Source organism: Embiotoca jacksoni, unplaced genomic scaffold (assembly GCF_022577435.1).
Source record: "Embiotoca jacksoni isolate LCO1_2020_lvr unplaced genomic scaffold, fEmbJac1.0.p SCAF_13, whole genome shotgun sequence".
Taxonomy (NCBI): domain Eukaryota; kingdom Metazoa; phylum Chordata; class Actinopteri; family Embiotocidae; genus Embiotoca; species Embiotoca jacksoni.
Genome location: NW_027185263.1, coordinates 8,677,656 through 8,702,351, shown reverse-complemented (window position 1 = coordinate 8,702,351; position 24,696 = coordinate 8,677,656). Strand labels below are relative to the sequence as shown.

At 43.1% G+C, this 24,696-nt stretch overlaps 1 protein-coding gene across 3 annotated transcripts; it reads right to left on the bottom strand.

Moving 5' to 3' along the window:
* Window positions 1-24,696, bottom strand: stard13a (StAR related lipid transfer domain containing 13a). Of its 3 annotated transcripts, none has more exons than XM_069146247.1 (14): window positions 24,214-24,696; window positions 13,343-13,414; window positions 12,157-12,238; window positions 10,679-10,742; window positions 8,930-10,245; window positions 7,733-7,903; window positions 6,559-6,718; window positions 6,208-6,406; window positions 5,542-5,755; window positions 4,884-4,998; window positions 4,102-4,353; window positions 3,521-3,738; window positions 2,742-2,918; window positions 1-2,640 (listed from the first exon to the last, which is right to left on the bottom strand). In XM_069146247.1, the coding sequence occupies exons 1-14, from the start codon at window positions 24,356-24,358 to the stop codon at window positions 2,523-2,525; spliced, it is 3,303 nt and encodes a 1,100-aa protein (XP_069002348.1). In that variant the 5' UTR covers window positions 24,359-24,696; the 3' UTR covers window positions 1-2,522. The 3 variants fall into 3 exon arrangements, with proteins under 3 accessions (XP_069002348.1, XP_069002349.1, XP_069002350.1); XM_069146248.1 differs by having other exon boundaries at window positions 24,235-24,696; XM_069146249.1 differs by lacking the exon at window positions 24,214-24,696 and adding an exon at window positions 14,857-15,650.

The window sequence follows — 24,696 nt, the reverse complement described above, 5'->3', positions numbered from 1 at the left end:
AAAGTAATGTTTCTGTGTTGTCTAACAGACACATTGTCTCAAATGGAAGGCTGGGGAGAGCAGCGTCTGTATTCAGACACCTTCATTGTCCTCTGCGAGAGTCCCCCATCTAACACGGCTAAGTAGGTAAATGTGATTGAGTATTGATCTGAGCATTGGTGTTTTAGTGTCCATCCATTACTTGAAAGGACACAAGAGAGAGGAGTGAAAAAGTCCTCAGGGAGAACCCCCATGACTCTTCATTCAGTCTGTTATCTAAAAATATTTTCTGTGGCATACTTTTAGGATTTATAGACTCCAGAGGAGCAACAGCACCACTCAATGGACACAAGGACATATAACATGGGCAATATTACATGAGATGATATATTTACAGTAATTCATGCTAATATACTTTGCATTGCGAAAAATTTAACATTAGACTCAAAAACCTCAAAAAAAGACAATTTTTGTTGAACTTTTGGATTTTATTATTCTCTCTTTTTTATTTTTTTATTTTTTTATTAGAAACAATTGTTCCGTTTTCTGTCACTTTGTCAGAAATAACCAAGCATATATCACCCTGGTGCATCACCCTAGCTACTCAGCTAGGTTTGGAGCTTCTCCACACACAGTTGAGTGCTCACGTCAGAGTTATTCACTCTTTGTCTGCCTTTTTGTCTCTCTCACACACACGTATTCACACACACACACACACACACACACACACACACACACGCACACACACACACACACACGCACACACACGCACGCACACGCACGCACGCGCACGCACACACACGCGCACACACACGCGCACACACACACACACACACCACACTGTTCCCCAGCAAAAGGCATCCACGCAGGTTTACGGTGGCACTGTCGAGATATTATATCATAGCAACACCATAGCAACGCTGCCCACAGCCAAAACAAAAACAAAAAAAGCCAAGGCGGCGCCATGGCAGAGCAAGCTCTAATCTGCTATTGCTTTAGTAGGATGGTGTGTGGAAAGTTCACATTTCAGCATATCAATATGATAGGAAGACCCTGAAAAAGTATGATGTTGGATCTGCTGGCACAGAAAGCGTTGCAGATATTTACAATACAGGCTGTACATATGTTTAAAATGCACATACATGGGCACGACCACGCACACACACACAACTTTAAACATGCTTCCCAGAAGCAGTGAAATGGTCACATGTCTTAGACATATTATAACATGACAGCAAAAAAGTAACAATTAATATCATATACATAGATATAATGAAAATAATAACTTTAAAATGGCATTTTATTTAGATAAGATTAACACTGAAAAGAGTGACAGAGAACTAAATTAAACAATGATATCTAACACAATGTATACAAAGCACATTTATGGACCCGATGAGTGTTTCCCCTTTTTGTGATTCAGATCCCTCATGTACTAATTTTTCCTGAAACTTGTGCACTTTTCACCACACAATGCTGACATGTATCCATATTATACTGGTTGTAATATTTTTTTAGAACACAGAAGTTTTTGCATCTTCACAGTATGTGTAGAATGCTTTATAATAAATGCATACTATATATGTGGACATGTCAGATTAACAAAGGGAGCAAAAAAGCCGATGTAGATCATAGCGGTCCAGTTTGCATTCGTTAGCAAATAGATTAATTGGTTCATAATTGGGGATGGGATTTGATCATCAGATGTCGGTGTTGTTTGTGTGACTTTGTTTTTCTAAACTTGCCTGTGATGTTCTATAATGTAGCTGATGTTAAATGTTGTGCATATTTTCAAATAAATTTGTTATTGGTGGGTCATGAAAGAGATGGAGTTAAGATCGATTTCTCAAAATTGTCAATATTTCTTGTACTTTAATTATGAGTAACTTTTATGTATTTGTTGATTGTACATACTACAATATCAATCATATTTAGGATTAATTTGCAGGTGTATACTCTTAAAATAGCAGTTAAAGTGCTATAAAATTAAGGTATTGCAGATTAACCATAAACCCAACCACTTAAGTAACCATCTCATGATCATGCCTGCTAGTTCTACCTGTTTTAATTGACCTTTGTTTTGCAAGATATTTGATTAGATGAGGATTTGGAAGAATAAAGCAGAATAATAAATACTAAAACTACTTTATGTTTTCGGCCTTCCAATAATGCACATTGTTACAAGCCAATTACATGAAACATCGCTGGGTAGTCAAACAGAACTCAAATTACTTGCTTCACATTCTGCACTGGAAACCAACACTGGTTATGTGGTTTAAAATATGGCTCGGAAAATTATAATCTATGATATAAATAAGTGTTGATATGTTGTTTAAAGACACCTGACAAAATGACGAAGAGTACTCCTTCCTTCTGTGTGGGTGAACTCAGTACAGTATGGGAGAGTAAAGCTCACTGTGGCTCAGCATCATGAAAAGACACTAAAAAGTCCTCTGCCTGGATAATTTAGCCTGCTGGGTCACCGGTTCTCAGGCCCAGCTGCTGTGGCAGTATCACCCAAGATAAAGCTTGCCCTTTGGGGTTCAGATCTTGGCCTCAGGGCTCATCTGATCTAAAGGGAGAAAAGAGGAGCGGATCCTGTGGGCTTCATTAACACACAGGTGACCAAAGGCCTTGTTGTACCATTCTGGAGATCTTCCCCTGTAACAAGAATAGCACATAACACACATTTATGGTTGCATTGGTGATACAAAAAAAAAAAAGAAACTGTTAATATGAAAACACTTAAAGTCCGCCCACACCTGAGGTCCACTCTGGAGATATGTGTGAGCCTGGTCCTCCCTGTCCCACAGGGCTCGAGGAGGTACTGTGACTCCAGAACAACCCCCCTCACTGCTCCCATGCGTGGGCTGTCGTCGTGTTCAACAGATACAAACACCAGTGCGCAGGAGCCTTTACATAGGTCTGTACGCCACGATCTGAGCGGGCAGAGAGACAAAAGGAGAAAAGCAGTGATTTTAGTCAGGCATTTAATGTGTGAAGGTGGCATATTGTTTGGTAAATTAAAACTAACAAACAGCTTCATATTGTCTTATCTGCAGATTTTTTTTTTCAGTAGATTGTTGGTCTATTACATATCAGAAAGCAGCAAAAAATGTCCACCATAATGTCCAGGAGCACAAGATGATGTCATTAATTTTCTTTTTTTGCCAAAACCAACTAAAGCAGCAAATTCTCATAAGTTAGACACTGCAACCATCATATATGATGTTTTCCTGTGAAAATAATACTTAATTAATACATGTTCTTCCTTTACTAACTAACAACTAACTGTTGCAGCTCTACATTTTATACAGTTTGGTTTTTGAGAAATGTTCCCATATTTTAGGGAACGTTTTGAGCAGGTGTTTAGCAGCGATCAAAATAAAAGTGTGAGGAATATAGCTGTTTGTTCTTTTTCTATATCCGTCGGTGTTTGCATACAGCAACCTAAAATGCCATGTAGTTAAAGAATACAAAATTCTCTAGACAACAACTTCTAAACAAACAAAATATGGAAATTAAATGAAGTAACCCTCACCTTAGTACCACATAGTCACAGCTGGGTTGAGGTGCCATGCTGCAGCAGGAGTACTGATACACGTCCGTCTGTTTGTCCAGTGTCTCCAGAACCTTCTCCTGCTGCAGTTCGGTCTGCCACAGCGGACGCTCTCTCAGCAGCCGCTGCAGCACCTCAGTGGGAGTTGCTGACACCTCAACACTCACTCGCCACCGCCTTAGAGGGTTACCATCTCCCACCTTAGACACAAACACAACATGGGAGTAAAATCGTATGTGTGTGCAAAAGAGCAGCTAAAATGATTTTTCTAAATTGCACAAGTTTGTATGTGTATATGGATCTATATGCACAGAAATTAATACAAAGCAGTATTGTATTTTCAGCTCACACGACTTCTAGTGTTAAAACACTAAAACTGAACTTTCTGTGGAGGACTTAAAAACTGCCAATGTTTATTATAATGTGTGTGTTAGCCTACATATTCAGTAGCTCTGATCTGGTGTCATATATTTAGAAAGACTCTAATATTGCCTGTTTTCTCTCCTTTTCTTCCTGACTCTCTAGACATCCCACGGTATTCCAGAAATTCAACGACAACACACCTTTTTAAATGCCAGCTCTGTGTGGTCAGTAGTTGAGCGGGACACCCAGCCTTTGCTCCTATCTTTGGCCTCTTTCAGCAGGTTCTGGATCAGCCGTTCTAGGTGTGTGTGATAGGACCCTTCTTCATCCTCTTCTTCCTCTTCCTCATCCACTTCTTCCTCATTAGCCTTGCAGAGCTCGTCCAGTGGGGGCACCAACAGCTCAGCCTCCATGTAGGAGTTGCGAGACTGGGTCACCATTTCCTCTGGGATCTGGGGAACAGCCAGAGAATGTGCATCACAGCGTTCAGCACAGGACTAAATATTACCATGTCTAAAGCAGGAAATAGACTTTGCAGTAAAGCAGATTCACTGGTTGCCATATGTGCATTGAGATCACAGATATTTTAAAGTACTTCATCCAAGCTCCTGCTGGTACAAATATTGTAGTTTGAAGTATAGAACAACATTCCAATATGCAGTATTTTCTACCTCTACTCCCTCACTGGTCACCTTATATTGTTCACAACAAAATAATCTAAAAAAAATCCAAAGTAATCGAGTTTTTCTTCGTCCCTGACAGCAGCAGTACATATTGTACACACTGACTCAAGGTCTCAAAGTAATGATGATATGCGTTTTAGAAATGAGCTTTAATTAAACACAATAATAACGTTGCCTTGAAAAATAACGACGCAGCAGGGGAGACATCAGTCCGCTTCATGATAGTCTGTTGATGTCATACATAAAGATGAAGTCATGCATTATTTCTTATTATGAATACTGTTGTATTTGATCCTGACCTGAAAGAGATGCTGGCACTCAGTGATCATGTGTGCCAGGCCCTGGGTGGCGGCCAGGTTCTCATTCAGGTCTTTCTGATCGGGACGGCCTGTAGTGTACTTCCTCTGGATTGACCTTTAGGAATAGAGATTACACAGAATATGCAATGTGTAAACAATTACACACAAGAACTTCATAAGTTAGTTGCCATACATACAGAAGACTTGTATGGAACCGAACTCTTGTGTATAAAAACAAAACATCATCAGAGTGAAACACATGACAGCGGTAGTAAGTGGTTTTACTGATACAGCTGCTGCTACAAACAGTGCTATAGCTGGTCACATACATATATATATATATATATATATATATATATATATATATTTATTTATTTCAAGACAAAAAAAACACAAACAGCACCAAAAAAAACCAAGGTTGAAGCTATTTAGCAGGTCAAAGAAGACACTGTTCTGCATCTGTGAAGCCCACAGATATTTTTTCTTCAAGCTTAAGAAGTATTCACCTTTATTTAAATTGTAATGAATTTATAAAAATGTTAAAGAAAAAGAAGAGTAACAGATAATGCGGCGAAAAATCTATATTATAATTTATTTCACGTGATGAAAAGCAATTTTTTTTCCTCCTTTGCATCGCTTGTTGGGGTTTAATGCGCACCTTGGTGACAGCGCCTCGTTCTTCAGCATGCTGAGGTGGAAGAGCGACGGTCCCAGACAGACGGCCAGGTTCATTGGCGTCATCTGGTTCTCCTCCACCAAGGAAGTGACATCACGCAGGAAGTAGAGCAACGTCTGCAGAACCTCCCTGTTTTCATCTGGCATCAGCAAAATGGCTGCTCTGACAGCCTGCAGCTTCTGCTCATTTGGGACGTCTGAAGAGAAAAGTAATGAGGAGGAATGATGGGTCAAATGATACAGTAATGGTCCTAAATAGGAAGTAGTTAAAAGCTACATTTGATACAATATATCTGGCTGAATTTGTCTGATGTATTGATATATTTAATGATTTTGAACATGATGAACAATGTTCTGTAGATTGAGCACATAACAGATAAAAATGAAAAGTATCAAACAGTCATTTCATGTCAGTGAGACATTATTGCTGCTCTTTTGTTTGTTGTGTACTTTCTGCATGAACACAGCTAGAAAATGACTGGCAACATCAATCAAGACTACCTGTGAAAATATGTGATCATTTGAAACCCTGAATAAAAGAACAAACAGCTCGCACAAAATTTGTTTGTTTGTTTGTTTGTTTGTATTCTCACCGAGGCGAGCTAGACAATCAAAACCATGTACGCTCACATCCTCTGAGTCGACTTACACTGATAAATATGCAGGAAGGTTTCACCCAGCTTGCTTGTTAGCAGAGGCTCAGGCAAGTCTCTGAAGAACTGCTTGACCATGTCGGCCACGTCGTACGCCGACTGGTCCTCGTAGCTCACAGAGTCGGGGGACAGCTCACACTGCTGCCTCAAAGCCTGAATGCGAGACTTCACGCCGGACTTGCGGAACAATCCCACCTGAGTGGAGAACAGCGGAGGGAAGGGCGGAGCCAGGGATGAAGGATGGAAAATAAACTATTAGCTGTGTGTCAGCTGCCTCGTGTCTGAAATTGAAACTAACCACCATGAGAAGGAAATGTACAGACTGTGATCCAGTCTTGTTTTCTAACCTGGTCCAGACAATGTGTTCTGAGGTGGCTGAGGGCCTGTTGTAAACACAGAGGGAGTGGAAAACCACAGCGCTGGACATGGACGATGAGAGGAACACCAAACACACTCTTCTCTTTGTAGTCTGGCACCTTCATGCGCTTCATAAACTTGGGCACGGACCTGGGAGCAATACACAGAAAACAATTAGGGAAGTGCGTGGGAGAAAGAGTGGTCTGTGCCTTCATTATCTCTCTCTTCATGTAGATGCTGGTCAACACAATTTCCCTCTTGGGGATAATAAAAATGAATATAACTGGCCATTAACAACATAAGAACCTGTTTGTGTTTGCGGGTCACGGAGACTGATTGTGTGTGGAGTGCGGCTGAGAATCGAAGCCCTTTTTTCCAACACTGGCGCAAGCACAAACCCAGTGATGTTACGGTATTTAAAACATGAAGGTGTTGATTGTGCATATGGTCCTGCTGTTTCAGCTCTACTGTTGAGGTGAAGGCAGCAGTAAAAACGAGGCCATAGCACAGTTGTTTCTCACCGAGTTGGCATAGAACATTGGGAAAAATAAGGTAATAACAACCCGGAAAATAGTTGGTTAATTTGTTTGTATTTAAAAATATAGCGGGAAAATGTACAAAGATGAGAGAGGTCTGATCCAGAGGTTAACGAAATTGTTTCAGACACTTTCCATGTCTGTGACGCCAAAGCAGGTAATACACTTGTCAGTCCACTAGAAGATACCATGTCAGTGCGACGTTTTGCCTCACCGAGGCTTAAAAAGTACACGTACATATGACCGGTGTCGAAGTGACGGAGGTCATTTGATGAACTACAAAAGTGCTAAAGTCCAAAGGAGGTATGTTAGGCGTGGTTGGACGGATCACACCCAGGAGCCCGGGGTTTAAGTGCGAGAAATTGACATGGATTTATTTTTTAATAATTAACCAGGTGTTTTTTTTTAACACACGAGGCAAAATGTGACACTCACTCAGTATGCTGTAGTAGGCTAAAGGGTGTATTACGTGGTTTGGTCAGACACTGGTTTGGATATTCCATCTTCCGAATTCTTCAAATTATAATGACTGAATAAAATACAGGGTAATAGCCACACAATGGAGAAGAAGAGAGAAACCTATGGGTTGAATAATATTAATGCGAGTGTGAGAAGTGTGTATTCCCACCATGTCCAGCCATGTTTATTCGACATTGAGTATTTCTCCATGATGGCGGTGAGGCGGAGCAAAGAAAACTTCTGCAGCAGGCTGAGCTGGCCGGCCGACTGGCTGCTGATCTGCAGGGAAGACGCTGGCTGGTTGAGGTGATCAGAGGTTCTGAAACTGGGCCACCGTAGACTGGGATGGGGAGAAAATACCAGTATACAATGAAGAGACGGTGATTCAGTCGATGTAAATGTAAGTCTAGTTTATTTTGGGTCTTATTATTATAGTTTTGGGGAACTTGCTTTTAAGAATAACATTATAATTAAAATCCAAAAGTGGAGGAAACAACAGTCACTTTAACAAAGTTCCAGGTTAGACAGATTTGTTTTGCGGAGAACATGAAGTCGGACAGAAAAACTATTACTCATGTTGTTGTTAAAGGACAAGTTCGCAATTATAAGTCAGTCTTTAAAAATAAATTGTGGGACTTTATGAATACACCATATATATATATATATATTGTTTGCTGGAGTTATTTATAATTTTCATACTGGGCCTGAAGGGGTTTGTTGAAATCAATTTCATTCTAGACGAATCAGATGCATATCTTCAAAACTTTTCAAAACTTTTCACTGCAGCTGGAGGAAACACAGAGGGGAATAAAAGACTGTAACTTTGGAAAGTACTCGCAGACTACAGACTGCTGCAGCCTCGTTCAAACATGAGATCAACCTGGAGTGTTTCTTTTCCCCCATTATGTACACTGAAAGACGAGATGGATCTCTCAATGGCTGGTATGAACAAAAGAAATTATTACAGCCAACCATTTTCACTGTTCTTTTGGGCACCTAACTATTGTTAAACCTATCTTTTAACATGCACTACAGTTTATGGATCGACTTACAGGTTCCCCCCAGTTTTCCTCTGCATTGATTGATTACTACTTATATGTTGGTTGCCCTCACTTTTGGTTTTACCTATAAACAAAGTGAACTAGATGATCAGGTTAAGTTGTATGCTGCTTTACAACCTGCGTGACTGACTACTTGTTTTTTGTTGGGCTTCATTGCAGTGGTGTCGGCATTTTCCAAGATCTCAGCGATTACTGTGGAACCAATAAAAATTAGGGCCAAAAACCATATAAAAAAAAAAAAAAAAAAAGAAACCTGAGGTGTTATAAACCAAAATGATCCTTTAAATGCCTGAGCTGCTACTCACCGTGGTCTTGTCAGGGAGGCACCGACTCCAGAGTCCCGCCTCTCCCGACTGGTCCCTGTCGAATCGGTGTCGTTTAAGGAGACGCCATCTCTCTCACCCTCACTGGGAGTGTTCCTGCCCTCCCCTTCCTCGCCCCCCTCTCCTGTTTCCCCCTCAGGCAGCACACTGCGGCTCCAGTGGTCCACGATTTGCTGCAAACCGCTGACGTGCTGAATGATGTCATCGAGGTGAGGGAACAGGTTGTCCTCTTTCTCCAAATCGAGCAGGTCTCCCGTGCTGGCGTACAGGTGGGAGCCCGGCACGTTGTCATAGACACTCACCCTGCTGCCCCGTGGAGCTCCAGGACAGGGGGGTTTGGACAAAGGTTTACTGGACCAAGGTTGACCCAGGTCATTGTCAGGTGGAGAGCTTTGTGTCTGTGGACTATTGTTCCTGTCACTGGGGGACGGTACCAGGCTCTCTATGGACAGGGCTTTTGGAAAGGTGCCTGGTTTATGGTCTTTGGGGATGTGAATGAGGAGGTTTTCATATGAGTGGAACTGGTTTCTGCCAAACTGGCTCTGACCTTCAGTCCTCTTACCCTGAGAAGGCAGCTCCATATCCTCCAGATACATGCTGCTTCTCTTGCTGGCAGTGCGGGGTTTTGTACACTCAGGCTCTTTCGCACTGGGCACCACGGTCTCATCGATGGGGCTCACACTCAATGTGGACTGGTCTTTACAATCCTTGCTAAGGGAGTCGCAGCAAGTATCATCATCATCAGTTTGGTGGTTGTGTTTAGGTCTGTGCTCTAATTGGCTGATGGGAGTACACTGGAGCATCTGCAGTGCCTGAGGCTCCTCCCCCTGCAACATTGGCCCACTGATGACCAGCGGTGGCCTGTGACTTGAGCTTTTCCGCCTCGTCGACGGCCCCCAAGTGCGCATGATTTCCATTCGACGCAAAAACTCTTTGGCTTTACTCCGCCCTCCTTGGCCATGGCGGCTGCTCTTGATTGGCAGGGAGTTGTAGTGTGGGAGTTCCCTGGGTGGCTGATAGGAAGCAGAGAGGGATGCCATAGATAGGGAGTCAGGCATGGCAGAGGTGGAGTCCTCACTGTGGAGCGAGGAGATCTCTGTGATCTCCTGCTCGCTCAGGTCTGTCAGCACACTCTCGCTGCTCACTGTGCTGTGCAGACCCTCCCCCTGACCTGTTGGGCTGCTCTCATTGGTGCTGTCCAAGAGAAAGTCTTGTAGACGAGACCAGCGTCGGCTGCTCCACTCGAACGTCCACCGTTTACTGATCGCCAGCGGGTCATCTTCATCAGAGTCATCACTCTGCGGAGGGACATGGGAACTATTACAGCTCCAATATTTTCAAAAACTGCAATAGATCATGTTTGATTGATTTTAAGTTTCACTTTTAGTTTTAAGTGTCTTGAGAAAAATCAAGAACACTGTCGTGCAATGAAAGTCTCTTCAATGGAAATCATCATCATAAGCACTGCTTTGAGTTAAACTCAAAATAAGTTTCAGTACATTGACTGAAAGCAACAAATGCTGCACTTAAAGGTACTTAAAGACACTCGAGTTTCCCTGGAAGAGGACCAGATCCACACATTGTGGTTGCATATAGGAAGTGATGAGCAAAAACCAAGGCCCAAAATCTTCTACAGAAACGTGCTAATTTCTGAAACTTAGCTAAATGTTCTGTATTCTTGTATAATTAAAACAAAAACAGATTAAAAAAAAAAAAAAAGTATTGACTTACTTTCTTCTTGGGGTGGCTGACATCCAGTTTCATGGAGGCACACTTGTTCAGAGTGTTTAGACGTCTGAAACACACACACACACACAGTCCCATGCTAAAGCTGGTAGACTGGATATGTTTTGTCTGATGTTGTCTATTTCAGCTTTCCTCCTGCAATGTAACCCTGCTCACTTTCACCCTCTTATCTTACCTTTCACTACCACTTTCTCCATTTCTTCCTGACTCTGATCACTCTCAGACATGCCTCTTCATTTCCTTCTTTGATCTTCTCTCCTGACTCTTCTCATTGCACACTGTCTATATGCTTCTCGTCCACACTTCCTCCCTCCTTTCATCTTTCTTCCTTCCTTTCCCTCCCTGGCATCACTCCTCTGGAGCTGATCCTCATCCTTGGTAAGTGCCTCTCCCCCTGAAACACATGCAGCTCCTCCCCTCCACTTTTCTCCTTCCTCTCTTCATCTGCCACCCGTTTCCCCCCCACCGTCCGCCCTCCTGAGGAGAGCCTGCTTCCCCACCCACCGTCTCCACCTTCTGCATTCAGGGATGTGAAGAGCGGCTTGTTAGGAGGGCGGTGTTTGTGTTGGTGCCTTTTCAACATGGGTTCACTAAAAAGATGTTTTGGGGCTCATGACCTCTGCCCTTTCAGAGATTGCAACCCTTTAACAACACAGTAGGAAATCCTCCTTTGTTCACTGTTAACTTTCTCTGTACCATCAATTAGGCAGATAAAAGATTGCTTGTTGCTACATATCTGCCACAAAAATACCAACAACTTTGTATGTATCATTGCAAGCTTGACTTTGTAATTTAAAATTTAGACAGCACATTACGAGTGTGTTTTATAGCTCTTGACACAGTTCTCAGGGGATCTGATGTGTATTTTCTCGCAATGTAGCTGTCAGGAATCACTAATGCTGTAATTACCACACCCTCCTCTGCCATAGACCTTGGAGAGACGGGAGGAGGGAACAGCAAAGAAAGATAGGGGGGATTGAGAGGGAGAATATATGCTGAAGCAAGCAAGGAAAAATTCAATGAAAAAGGAAAAGGGTATGTAAAAACGAGAGATCATAGAGGTGTGCAGAGAGACTTATAACACACTCAAAGCCATCTGCTGGTATAAACTGGCATCCCCTCACTCCTTCCCCCACACCCTCACCCATTCACACACCCCTATTTTGCCCCCTGAGGGTCTCTCCTCTTTGAATGGGAGATCAGAGCATGGCAGAGGGGATGGGAAGTGACCAGATCAAAGCCCTGGGTGTCTGGGCGTGGATGGGGAGTTCATTAGGGGTCGGGGTCAGACATCTAATGAGTAGTGGTTATCACCGCAGGGACAAGTTGGAGTACTGACACAGGAGGACTAGAAAAGGAATCTGTGATTTTACTGTTGTCAGATGGGGGCTGAAGTGAATGAGAAACGAGCCGTGCATGTGTATGAGAGGGTGTGTAAGTGTAAAATACGTATGTGTCCGTACCGACACAGAGGCTCCACAAGATCCCGGTCCAAAAAGTCGTGGTCCCTTTTCACGGAGGAAATATCAATTGGAAACAGGGAATCTGTGAGCAAGAGAGAATGAGGTTTGTTGGTTAATGACTGACAGACGACAGGAGACAGCAGTTTTCCATGCTGGTTAACTGTTAATGAAGTCTGTGAAGTATGGCACAGCTGCTGCTGCCACTGTTAGCACTTGTCAGTTGGATCTTAAGCTTGCCGAAAGCACGCACGCACGCACACACGCACGCACGCACGCACGCACACACACACACACACACACACACACACTTTCAACCCCCAAAATAACTTGAATCCCACACAATGCCGACGCTAAAATGACTAGAGCGTTTTATTTAAGTGAGTCTTTGTGTGCGGTGGCAGGCTGCAGGCATCATGTGCGCCCCAGGAGCAACCGCAGAGTCCCAGAGCCCGGCATCCACAACCCGACATTACTGGAGCTCACAGCATTTCTCAGCGAGGCAAGAGTGTGTGTGTGTGTTTGAGTATGTGTGCGCTGCTAAACGGAGGACTGCTGGATTTTAAGAGCTACTTCTTAGATTACTGGGGCCATTTCCTGTTTGTGCCTCAACTGTATGAGACCCGATGATCATCATAAATAAACGCCTGTAGGTTTTCCAAAGAGGTGGGAGGGTGTAAGAAAGAAGGAAGGAGGAAAGAATGGATGAAAGGCAAAAAAGAAAGAAAGAAATTGACAAATGACGGGCTTTGATGGGCAGGTGACTGGAAGAAACAGTGGTGGGTGAGCTGAGGCCAGGATACAAGGAGAAAGGTGGAAAAGAAAAGAGAGAAAGAAAAGCTCTGAGAGTCCCAGCAGTGATAACAAGGCCTTTCCCATGACCCCTCCCTCTGGACAGGAACTGAAGACTAGAAATAGATTGCAGCAGCCTAGAAGACGATGGAGAAGAAGGGATGGTAGAAAAAGAGAGAGAGAGGGAAACAGAGATTATGGAAAAATAAGGAAGAGAGAAAAGTAACAAGGGAGTAAACAAAAGGAGACATTTGAAGGAGGAGGTCTTTGTGTGAAACAAGGCAGCTGCGGTTTGAAGCTGGACTTCGGCTACTGTGTGTGTGTGTGTGTGTGTGTGTGTGTGTGTGTGTGTGTGTGTGTGTGTGTGTGTGTGTGTGTGTGTGTGTTTGAGTGTTACCTTCATAGAGTTGGGCGTACTGTGGAAATCCCGCTGCTCTAAGCCAATCACAAGCCTCCTTAGCCTCAATCTCTGCAAAGCAAAAAAAAATAAATTGTATTGGCAGATTAACATGTTGATCAGTTGATCATACAGTTTTTTTCTGGCATTTATTCCTTTGTATGAGAACATGTTCTATACATTACCATTACTATGAGACATAAATGTGATTTAGAGGGATGAAAAAACATCTGGTTTAAAAAAGTTTTTATGATTTTGCAAAATATTTCTAAGAGCGTCCATAATTATGGGAATTTTCCTCTGAGAATTACAGTGGAAAAATATCCCATCCTGATAGTCCTAATTATTTAATGCAAAAATATAAACACACACAAATCAAGTCAAAGACAGGTATAGAGAGCATCACATTGTATTATTCATCAGTATTTTTAGTTGGGGAAGCCCCTCTTCGAGAATCAAATTTTTCTCTGGGAATTTGCTGGAATGATGAGATCAGAAAAGCTGGACATGAGCCCGAGAAGGCCGCACGTTGTCTTGAGACCAAAAAGGAAACCCAGTTTAGCATGATGTACCAAACTTACGAATGGTATCCACTCACGTAAACACTGACAGTCAGATTTCAGCTGTTAATGCATAAATGCAGCGGGCCTTACACATGGCACCGCACCCCATTAGGTGCTGCTGCCAGCACCACGAGACGTTTTACAGGCATTTGTTTTACTACTTTTTTCCACTAGCATATGTATTGCACACACGGCTAAACTGGCAGCTCTAAAATGTGCACGTGTGTGTGTGTGTGTGTGTTTTCTTTATGAGCAGACACTTATTAAAACCGCTCTGCAGCCGTTCTTTGTGCTGACAAAGACATTTGAATGACTTGGCTTTTACCAGCAGTGTAAAAGACACACCAAGACATTATGCACAAATGCAGGTATATGTAAAAAAAAAATAATTTAAAAGACTAAACTAATTACATAAACTGTACATAGTAAAGGATGGAAAGGCCATTACAGGACAAAATATGAATAAAAGAAATGCTAAATGACAAGTGTAAGAGTTCACATTAATATAAACCTCCACACAAAGTTATTATAATGTAATAATGTCACTGCGACAGCAGCAGTTTTGTTCCTGTGTCACTGATCTTGTCTCATACCTCTGTCATGGCCCCACTCATTCACTCATTCACTCTCACTTGTCTCCTTCACTCATTCAGAGGTGCTGGCACCAAATGGGAAAGACACCACAGAAACAGAGAGGATAAAGTTCAGCGGGGCAATAAAAAAAAGCCTCCGTCTTCACCATCAGAGATGAGAACGGTCAGAGGAAATGATCCTGTCACCACAATCCAGCAATTACATCCCTCTCCCAGCATTCTCTGCATAACTCCTCTCGCTAAATCACATGTGAAGCAATGCGAGGGTAGATCATGAAAACTATTCTCTCTGAAAATAGACTGGAGAGAGAGAAATTCCAGTGAGAAGCTCGCGGGGTGAGAAATTTAAAAAACTTACTCGAAGCTCTCATGGTGCGGGCAGTGACATGCTTCTATGTCTCTCTCCTTTGCTCAGACTGGAGTTTCCTCTCCATCCCGTGGCACATCCATCCGCTACTTTCTATCAAGTGGCAACGATTCTGTACTTTCCTCCTTGCTGCCTCTCCAGCCCTTCTGTTTACAACTCTGCCTCCCTCTTCCAGCCTGCCCCATGCAGGTTTTCTATTCCCTCTAATTTTCTTCTCAACCTCCTCTCTCGCACTTTCATCTATACATACAATATCTCTCTATTTTTACAGCTCTCCCTGCTTCATGAAGAATTCTTCTTGTCACACTTGTTTAGTTTCTTTCTTTCTTATTAATTGTGTTATTTTCTTTCTTCACCTACATGTCATCTTCTCCTTATTTCTTTCACTTGGTCTTTAAGTTTACTGAAATAAGAAATTCCTCTCTTTTCTCACCTCCGCTTTGCCTCTGTACACTTTTCTTGCTCTTAACCTGTATTATATTCTCCCCCTCACAATCTTTCTCGAAACAAAAATACTCCCTCGCACACTTTCCTTCGTCCATCAGTCTCCTTTGCTTCTTTCACTGAACCCTCCTCATCCTTTCTCCCACTTTGCCCCTACATGAAGCTGCACATCTTTGTCATTAACCAGAACCACTGTTGCTCCATCACGTCCACGGAGGAAATGGCTAATTTCTGCTGGCGTTTGCATCAGCCAGACCCCGAGGTCGCAGACTGACAACTGGGCGCTAACTTCACGTCAGCTCAACTTAGTGGCTGGCGAGCAAGGAGACTTTGACCTCTGCCTCACTGTAACAAACCAGAACAATGTGTGGGAGAATGCAGTGTGCACGCACACAAATGCATTACACACACGAGCGCAGACATTTAGAACAATCCAGATGTTGCCTCCAGTGAGTCAGAGAATGCAAAAACGATGAGACAGTCAGACAGCTGGGGTGGGGAAGGCAGATGAGATAGACAGACCCTGTGGGAAAACCACAGGGAGGAGGACATACCACACTAGCCGTTTACTCACTGAATGTGGGATTTTAAGAATGATTGACTCTTTTATAGAAACTAGGTAAAAGAAAAACTGTGCAGAGAGAGTGGAGGAAAGGAAACAGGAAATCTTGCATTGTCCTTTAAGTCTCAGACCTGCATTGTTGTCCATTAACAAATTAAGACAACAGCAGTGTTGCACAATTGACATGTTCCATCATTTTAATGAACACTGGTGCTGTCGTTTATTTGAGTCCTTTAAATATTGCTGCATGAATAATGTTTGCTAAAAGTGACAGCACATAGATATACAGGTATTTTAGAAAAACACATTTTTAACTGCCTATAAAAACTTTAAATTAGAGAGTAAAAAAGTTAGTGTCTGTAAACTCTGATGGTATTGAACCTGTTCTAAAAGGGCTTGACGGGAACTCAAGCAAATTTGAAGCAACAGAAATGAAGCACAAAAAAGGCTACATCCATTTTTGCCACAGCAGTAAAAGGCGGCCTCTTCACTGAATGTGTCACGCTTGGCAACCTTCAAAAAAATGGCTCCAGTTGTCTTTTTAACAGAACAGAAACGACCTGTTCTTTCATACAGAGTCCTCCAGGATGGAAGGGGTTAAAAAGCACAAAATGGCATTATTCATTTCAGTGTTAGTGCATGTGTAATTGGCAATGCGCCTTTTTGTTTGTGCATAGAGACAAGTGGCAAAGCTCCTGTCAGTGTGGGAACAAAGCACTTCTTTTCATAAGCGCAGAATTTAATCAAGAGATTAATTAGTACACAAACATGTTATTGGTGGGACACTAAACACCTCAATGCACACAGTCAGACAGAGCTAATCCAAGCTGCCCACTGTGCTTTTCCTCCAGTCTATTTCATGTCACTAGATTCCTGCTGTGGGGAATATATGACAACATGCGGCAAGCAAGAACAACAGCAGAGAATGTGGACAGATGGTGTGTGTGTGTGTGTGTGTGTGTGTGTGTGTGTGTGTGTGTGTGTGTGTGTGTGTGTGTGTGTGCGCGCGCGCGCGCGCCTTTGACTGCATGTTGCTGTGTGAATGTGGGTGCCTATGTGTGGGACAAAGGGGTTGTAAGGTAATTCCTTACATAACTAGGGTGCCAGCAATGTTATGTAACACACATAAGACAAGCACCCCAATGTCCCCACATCCTTTTTGTTTAATGAAAGTTTGCCTTTCTTCCTTCTACCTTTCATTTCCTGCCTTTTATCCGACGCCAGTAAACTTGACTTTTGGAGAACCTTTTCACAGTGTCTGCCTACTGCTGGGTCTCAAGGACCCTGAACTGCCTTGAGTGACATCATTTCCTGCCCTGAATTTCCCATGCGTCCACAGCGACATGTGAGCTAAGAACAGCAGCAGGAAGTTCCTGGGCTGAACATGTCAGTGGGACTCAGCTGGGATAATTGTTAGAGCGAGGCACACTGATGGATAATGAGCAGTAAGAGAGAGAGGAGCTAAAGAGCATTTAGTTTATCATATACAAAGTTCTATTTAAATGTTGTTTATAAAGAGAGATCCCTTTGGTTAAAATCAGATTAATAACTGCAAGAGATAAACAGCACAGATAATGGATAGAACACTACACACACACACACACACACACACACCCTGGCAAGCAGCCAAATTCCCACATATGCAAAAGCACTTAGTCCTTAATGTTTAAAGGTCAAAAAAAGCAGTGAAGAAGACAGAGGAGGAGGGATGGGAGAGAGAAAGAGGGAGGGAGGAAGGAAGGGAGGGAGAGACGTTGAGGAGGAACATGTCTGTCCTGCCTCGTGTGGTTCATCTGCGATGATGTCGAGCCCTCAGGAATGTACTGTAAGACAGAATCAATACTGGCATGAAATCGGTGCAGGTCCGGGCACAGTCTGCCATGCTTCTCTGACTGAGGGCTGTAAAGTGCGGACCGCCCCGGGGTATACAATACAGGAATGGAAGGACAGCTGTGAGTTAGCAGCTGACCATAATGATTAAAAGCACTGAGGTTATGGCGAGTGTGAACAGATTGGATTAATAGGACGAGATAGGATGAGACAAGAGGACTGAGGGTCAACAAGTTGTGGGTTTGGTTGTGATGCTTTTTCTCCAGCAGAGGGTGTTAAAGCAGTGCATTTAAATCAAATCAGATTATTCAATGGCTTCAGGCTGTGGTTCCATGAGAGGGGGTGCAAGGTGTCCGTTTGTAAGTGTCATCTCTAATCCCTTTTGCCAGCAACGATTGAGCATAAGTCATGTGTATTTATAAATCTAATTATACTTAGAAATATGAATACAAAAAATATTGCTTTCAAGGAGTATCAGATTCAGATTTCGGTTTGGTTAGGTCACTGAGTTCTTTTTTTTTTTTTTATTTCAGGCTGTCTCGCAGTCTACCAGCAGCTGAGGAGAGGAATGCAACAGGAGTGGCGGGAGCGTGTTTGTGTGTGTGTGTGTGTGTGCGTGTGTGTGTGTGTGTGTGTGTGTTCTTTGAAAGGGGTGAGAAGAGAATATTGTGTACAAAAGACGTCAGGAGTGAAAGTTAAAGAAGTCATACCATCAACCAGCACAGGCATAAACTTGCGTCCTCATTCCTGTCATATCTTCTTTTTTCTCCTTCAAACATACTGTGTGTCACTTTTTTTTGTATTTATCATCGGGGGTGGGGGGGGTGACACCTAACACAAGACTTAACACGTTTGTGCTCCTTCTTTAGAACGTACATGTGTCACAGGAACAAGAAGTAACGCAAACACACTGGCTGATGTGTCGTAAGAGTACCAACAATGCACCTGGAAGCCCCTTAAAGTACAAAGAAGAAGAACTCCTCTTCTACAACGAACTCACATAACAGCAGCAAGTACCCAACATTGTTCCGATGGATGTTCGGCTTACTCCCTGGGAAGCATGAGTCATGTGACAGGAAGTTGAGGAAGTAACCAGTTGCTTAGGAGGAACACAGATAAAAACAATAACACAAAAGGCCTGAAGGGTTTGTTATGACTTCTATTAGATTTACATATGAAAGACATCTTTGGAGAAGAAGAAGTGGCGCCATATGTTCGTCTGATACATCCAGAAAGAAGTCGGAGTACTCGTGATCTAAAGTGCTCTTGACAATAAAGGATTATTAAAAAGCAGGGAAGAAGCGTACCTGCTAAAAGCCATGCCTATACATAGTGGTGTAAAACTCTGTGGAACAGATCAAATACATGTAAACAAGGAAGACAGCAGGCTTCAATCCCGTGTTTTATCTGACGAGTTCATCCAGAGGAGAAAAGCAAGCGAGAGGGAAATTCACATGACCCAGGCTACAAAAATCAAATGTTTCCTCACCCTCTTTTAAAAAATGTGGAAAAATTCCATAAACTAATTAAAAGTACATAATGTCTCATTTCCCTGAGAGATTCATCAAACTCATCCTAAAATTCAGATCACAAATGTTATAAAATCCATCAGAAATCAAACTTCTCACTGAAATTCCAAAAATAACTGATGAACTCATTATTACTTTGCCACAACGCTCTCTGTGTCTACCTTTTGCCAGCCTCCGCAGCAGCTGCTGGCGGGCTATGATGCGCGAGAGACGCAGGGCTGAGCGCCGTCGAGGGGTGTCCCCCAGCCTCAGGTAGTAGTCCTTCCCGTCAGGTGTCATGGCTTCCAGACAGGTTCTCTCACTGGTGCTGTCACCGTCATTCTCGCAGTCATTACTGTTGCCCTTGGCACTTTGATCCATGCTGTCCATAATGTCCATATTCATACTGTCTGTGAGATCGGCACTGTCCGCGCTGTCCTCGGTGCAGATAGTGTCAGCACTCTCTACGTCGTCCCTCGTTGTGTGTGTAACATTTCCAATAACTACACCGCCGGTAACATCCTCATCTTTGGCAGTTCCTGCTGCATTTGCACCGTCCACATTGTTGTTTACGGTCTCCTCACTCCCTGTATAAATTGCTCTGTCTGCACCTTCACAGTGTGCTGAGGTGGCCACGGTGTCTGCACTCACTGCAGCATCCACATCCTCCATGCCGGTCATAGTGCTGTCCACAGCCTCCATAACATAACATCCAACTAACCTCTGAGTCTTCTTCACTCTCTCCCTGATGAGCTGTCGTGTGAGCACTCCTTGTGAATTCCTGTCTCTAACATGCCCTCACTGGAAGCCAAATCAGCTCCACGCCCGGTCGCCTCCTCCCTCCAACTCACCGCATTCGAACAAACACAGAGGCTTCATCACAGCACCTGACTCGGATGACAGACCTTCGCCTCCCCGCGCACACATACAGTCCAACCTCTCGGCTGAAATTGTGAAATTGAGTCGGGAGGAAGACAAACTCATAAACTGTTGCTTCCACAAAGTCTTTCCTGTGGTCATATGACCAGCAGCCAATGGCTGCTCAGGCGCTCAGGGACCACTGCCCCGCTTCCTGAAGCTCTGCCAAAGACACAATTTGGTACATGCCCCAGGTGTATGTGAATATGTCTGTGTGAGAAGGGCATATCTATGATGGTTGATGTGATCAGAGTGGGCATAGGCCTGGGAAAAAAAAAAAGACAATCTCGACAGCCATATCCCAAATGGGAAGGGGCAGAACAATGGAGAGCATGTGGGTGTGTGAGAGAGCGCCGAGGAATGTGTGTAGGAGCAAAGCTATTGTTATTGGTGCTGAGTTGGACTGTAATGCCATTGAGAAATGTTCTCTGAATCCACATCATCAAGTTCAAACCACATGACATTCAACATAACTGATCCAGCACAGATACAAACATCCCCCACATTCCCTGCTCAGCCTCCCGGATAGCAATACGTCCAAAGAAATCTGTCAGAAAGAAGTCGTAGTGAGCAATACGGATGTCTGAAATGTGCAACTGAATGTCGCTATAAAATAACCAAGTTAGAGTGCAGCGAGTGGAGGAAGGAGGAGAGAAGTCATACTTTGACCCACTTTTTCAGAATAGTGATTTACCAGGACTTGGGGATGTAGGCGGTCATTTAAATTCATTTTAGAGTGGGGGGTGGGATAATAGGCAGGGGATAAGAGAGTAGGTAATAGCAAAGTCGATTTAAGGTCAGCAGTCACACACACACACACACACACACACACACACACACACACACACACACACACACACACACCTGAAAGTTGTAAAACATAAAATCTGTGATTGGATTTGATAACACTGCCCTCTTGAGGATATCTGGGAGAATATTATCACAACTAAACTTCACACTTTTTCTCTGAAGAAATGGCTTATGTTACTCGAGATGAACTGAGGAAGGAAAATAAACCTAAAACACTGTGTGGCACACGGAGAACGCTTTCCAACTGGTCCAAGGCACAGGAGACTTGTATAGTAATGTAATAGTGAGCGAAAAAGATGTGGTGTAACTGGACTGGCTTTGGGCGAGGCTGTAGTAAGCAGTCAGTCATATAATGTCTATCTTTCTCTCTCAGTTACGGCAGGCCGAGACCGGACAGAAACTGCTCATGCTACAGAAGAGACTGAAGAATCAGCTGCACTAATGTGATAGTGAAGATGAATCAAATAATGTATGCATGTGTGTTGTCAAAGGGAAACAGTTGAACTGTTAAGTTTGTGTCTATCACGATCTTATCATGACCCAAACATTTGCCTCTAATATAGGATGTAAAACATAAACTAAATCACCGAATACTACCCAACATACAGTAACATAGGTGAGATTACAGATTTGAATGTGTCCTTTTCAGCCCTTTATGGGGGTTTAAGTGGCTTAAAGAATGATACTAATGTAAACACTCTGAAATTCTCAGTCAGTGTTTTTCCAAACTTCAGGACTCTGACTGTAAAAAATAAGTCACCATTAATCTTTAACCTATGGACTCAAACCCAGAAGACTCTGTGCCCGAGAGCATCTGAGGCTCCACATGACCTCAGACGAGATACAAATGTAAAGTGTGACTTGGGGCAAAAAAAAAAAAAAAAAAAAAAGCCACAAAAATATAAATTCAATTTTAAATTCAGTCATAAAACTGAAAAGTTAAAATAAGCGCACATCTCTTAATTTTGTATCAAAGACATGCAGCTGCATCTTGACTATTGTGATGTTGTATTAGGAAGAAGTGCTGTTGTTAATTAATAGAGCCTTGAGATGATGTATTCAGGTAAAAAAGAGGCTGCTGATTATCTTTAAATGGATTCAGAGTCACTAACAAGACATTCACTTTGAACACCAGGAAGCCCTGAGACATTCAATACCTGGATATAATTCAACTATGTATTCATTTAGTTTTACTCACAGCTAACAGCATTTTCATTACAGCAGGGAGAGACAGTTCCAGGAGCCTGAGGTGGCAAACTGACTGCACAGTATCCAGTACAGTGAGAATAATGCCCAGTTTGAAAGAGATTACTTAAGATAAAGCTTTGTGTATGAGTAAATCCCTTTATCTGCAATAACAAACAAACAAACACACACACACCAAGGGCACGAAGACCCGCAAATCTCACACGCAAGGGGAGACTCGACCCTCACCCGCTAACTCAAAGATCTGTGGAAATACAACCAAATCCAGGTGTTGTTGTGCGCTCTCAGTTTTCACACAATCACACAGATGATTGAGAGAGACCATGAACACAATTAAATTCACTTTAACATTCAGTCAGTTCAGGACCAATCTCAGAACCCATCAGCTACTGGCTAATAATGATTTAGCCCCCATTTCTGCATTCAAATAGAGATCTGTTCATTAATGTATCAAAACTATGATTACAGCCGCAAATATGGCCTTTTTTTTGCATCCGCAGCTTCACTGATGCTATATCGAGGTTATATTTGGACTGCATATATATATATATATTTTGTAAATGAAGTTTTTGTGTGTTTTTGCACCTGTGTATTTGCTATTGAATTCGATTTTCTGGTGTTGGGACATCAAAATAAAATCAGTTTTGTCTGGAAACTCTGGCTCATTCATAGTTGTCCTGTTCAAAACAGCCACAAATAAACGAAAAACATTTTATGTGTAAAGCTTTTGACCAACGTTTGACTCTCGTGATATTCCACTGTCCTGACTAATTCATAGAGTGGAAAAAGCACTGCCAAATTCCAGAATAACTGTAAGGCCAGATGTGCACATTTTAAGGATTCCCCATCTCCAAATCTGATCCAGACAGATGTGAACTGTATGCCTTTGAGCTGATGGGTTAAGCAGTAGGATGAGATGGAGGAGGAGGGGTAGTGGTGGAAACAGGAGGAGGATGGGCGGTGGGTTTGGGGGGCTTTTGGGTTCTGGCTGGAAGGCAGGATGGAGTGAGTGAGAAATAAAGGGGGGAAAGGATTACTGGGGCAGCAGGTGTTCTCTGATGCTCTATTTGACTGATATTCCTCTCATTATTTGTGTATGAAAAATCATGAAAGCAGCAGTCATCATTGTTTTCTCTGGTGCGATGTTGATTATGATCTTTAACAACGCCTCAGTGGCCGTTTGCTGGTCACGCATGTAATCCATCACAACTCTGCACTTGAATACGCCTGACAGGCACATTGGCTTGCACCGATATCGTGGTCTGTGGTGGTTTGAGTCGTTGTGAATGTGGGAATGTTCGCTTAATTTGCTTAAGAGGCGCACATCTCGGTAATTACATTAAACCCGAAGACACAGCTGCAGCTCTCCCCCTTCTCAGCACTTTTCTCCTTTTCCTCTCTCTGACGCACAGCTGAGGAAGAGAGATACGTCTACAGTAACTCTATGCATCCAGGCCACAGTAAATACACGGCAAACCGACTGACCCTCCAAACCTGGCGCATTGGCGCGCAAATCTGACTCCATATTGATATTTAGATTATGAAACCCGAAATCCAAATTGTTAACATCACAAATAAATAAATAAATAAAATAGTTAAGTAAACCAGTACCCGGATTTGAACAACAAACACTGAATGATTGGCATCTGAAACCCCTGCTGGACTCCTTGTCCACAGTACATGCCTCTGCTGTTTTCAGCACTAAATTTGACAATGACCTTCCCAAAATAATCAGGGCGCGCTGCGCATGACGCTAGAGGAATATGAGGCTATATGCAGCATAGACTAAGATAAACTTTGGTCTTCGATATCCTTCTCATATTATTGGGCGAAATGGCCATGGCTATGTAGAGATAAATCAAATTATTTAGAAAATGATTACCTCCAACAGCGAGACAGACAAATATGTAGTCAGAAATCCATTTTCAGAATGAGATGTTTAATTTAAAAAAAAAAAAAAACTATGGCTGTCTCACGGTAGCAGTTCATTACTCATGTTGCTGTTCGGCCTATCCAGTTTATCTATGAGGGTATACAGTACTGCATTCTGCGCATTAAAATAAGTCTCACTTCCATTTTTGGCTGTCTGACCTGCAAGCCGTCTCTCCCGGACATTTCTCCACAGCAGATCCCAAGCCTTGGACGTGGAGTCCCGCAGCTGCTCACTGATCGACCGCCGCAGCTGTAGCTTGGCAGACTTTCGATGGGTTGTCATTGCGGTGCAGCCGGACGCATATTTCCCCGACTAAAAACCTCAACACGAGATTATTCTCCAGCGCCCTTATTCCACAGCGAATAGCCCCGGCTCGGACAGCGCGCTCCGGCTGCTGCGTCTGGCTGCCGCAATAGTCGTCACCGCTTCACCTGGTTTAGCCTATACGGCTCCTCTCGGGCTGCGTCACCTTCCCTGCACCAGCGGAGGCGGATGAGGTCCTACTGACAGGATTTGACCCCGTAAAAGATACACCGATCACCGATCCAGCATTTCTGTCCTCGTCTGCCCCCTGACTGACCCATCAACAGTCGTTTGTAGGTGCAGGAATCAACATAACT

Coding starts and splice junctions, on each gene's coding strand:
- stard13a (XM_069146247.1), bottom strand. CDS start 24,358: ATGACAACCCATCGAAAGTCTGCCAAGCTACAGCTGCGGCGGTCGATC. Junction 7,904..8,929: donor GCCTCCCTGACAAGACCACG/GTGAGTAGCAGC, acceptor TCCCCATCCCAG/TCTACGGTGGCCCAGTTTCA. Junction 2,641..2,741: donor ATCTCCAGAGTGGACCTCAG/GTGTGGGCGGAC, acceptor TTCTTGTTACAG/GGGAAGATCTCCAGAATGGT.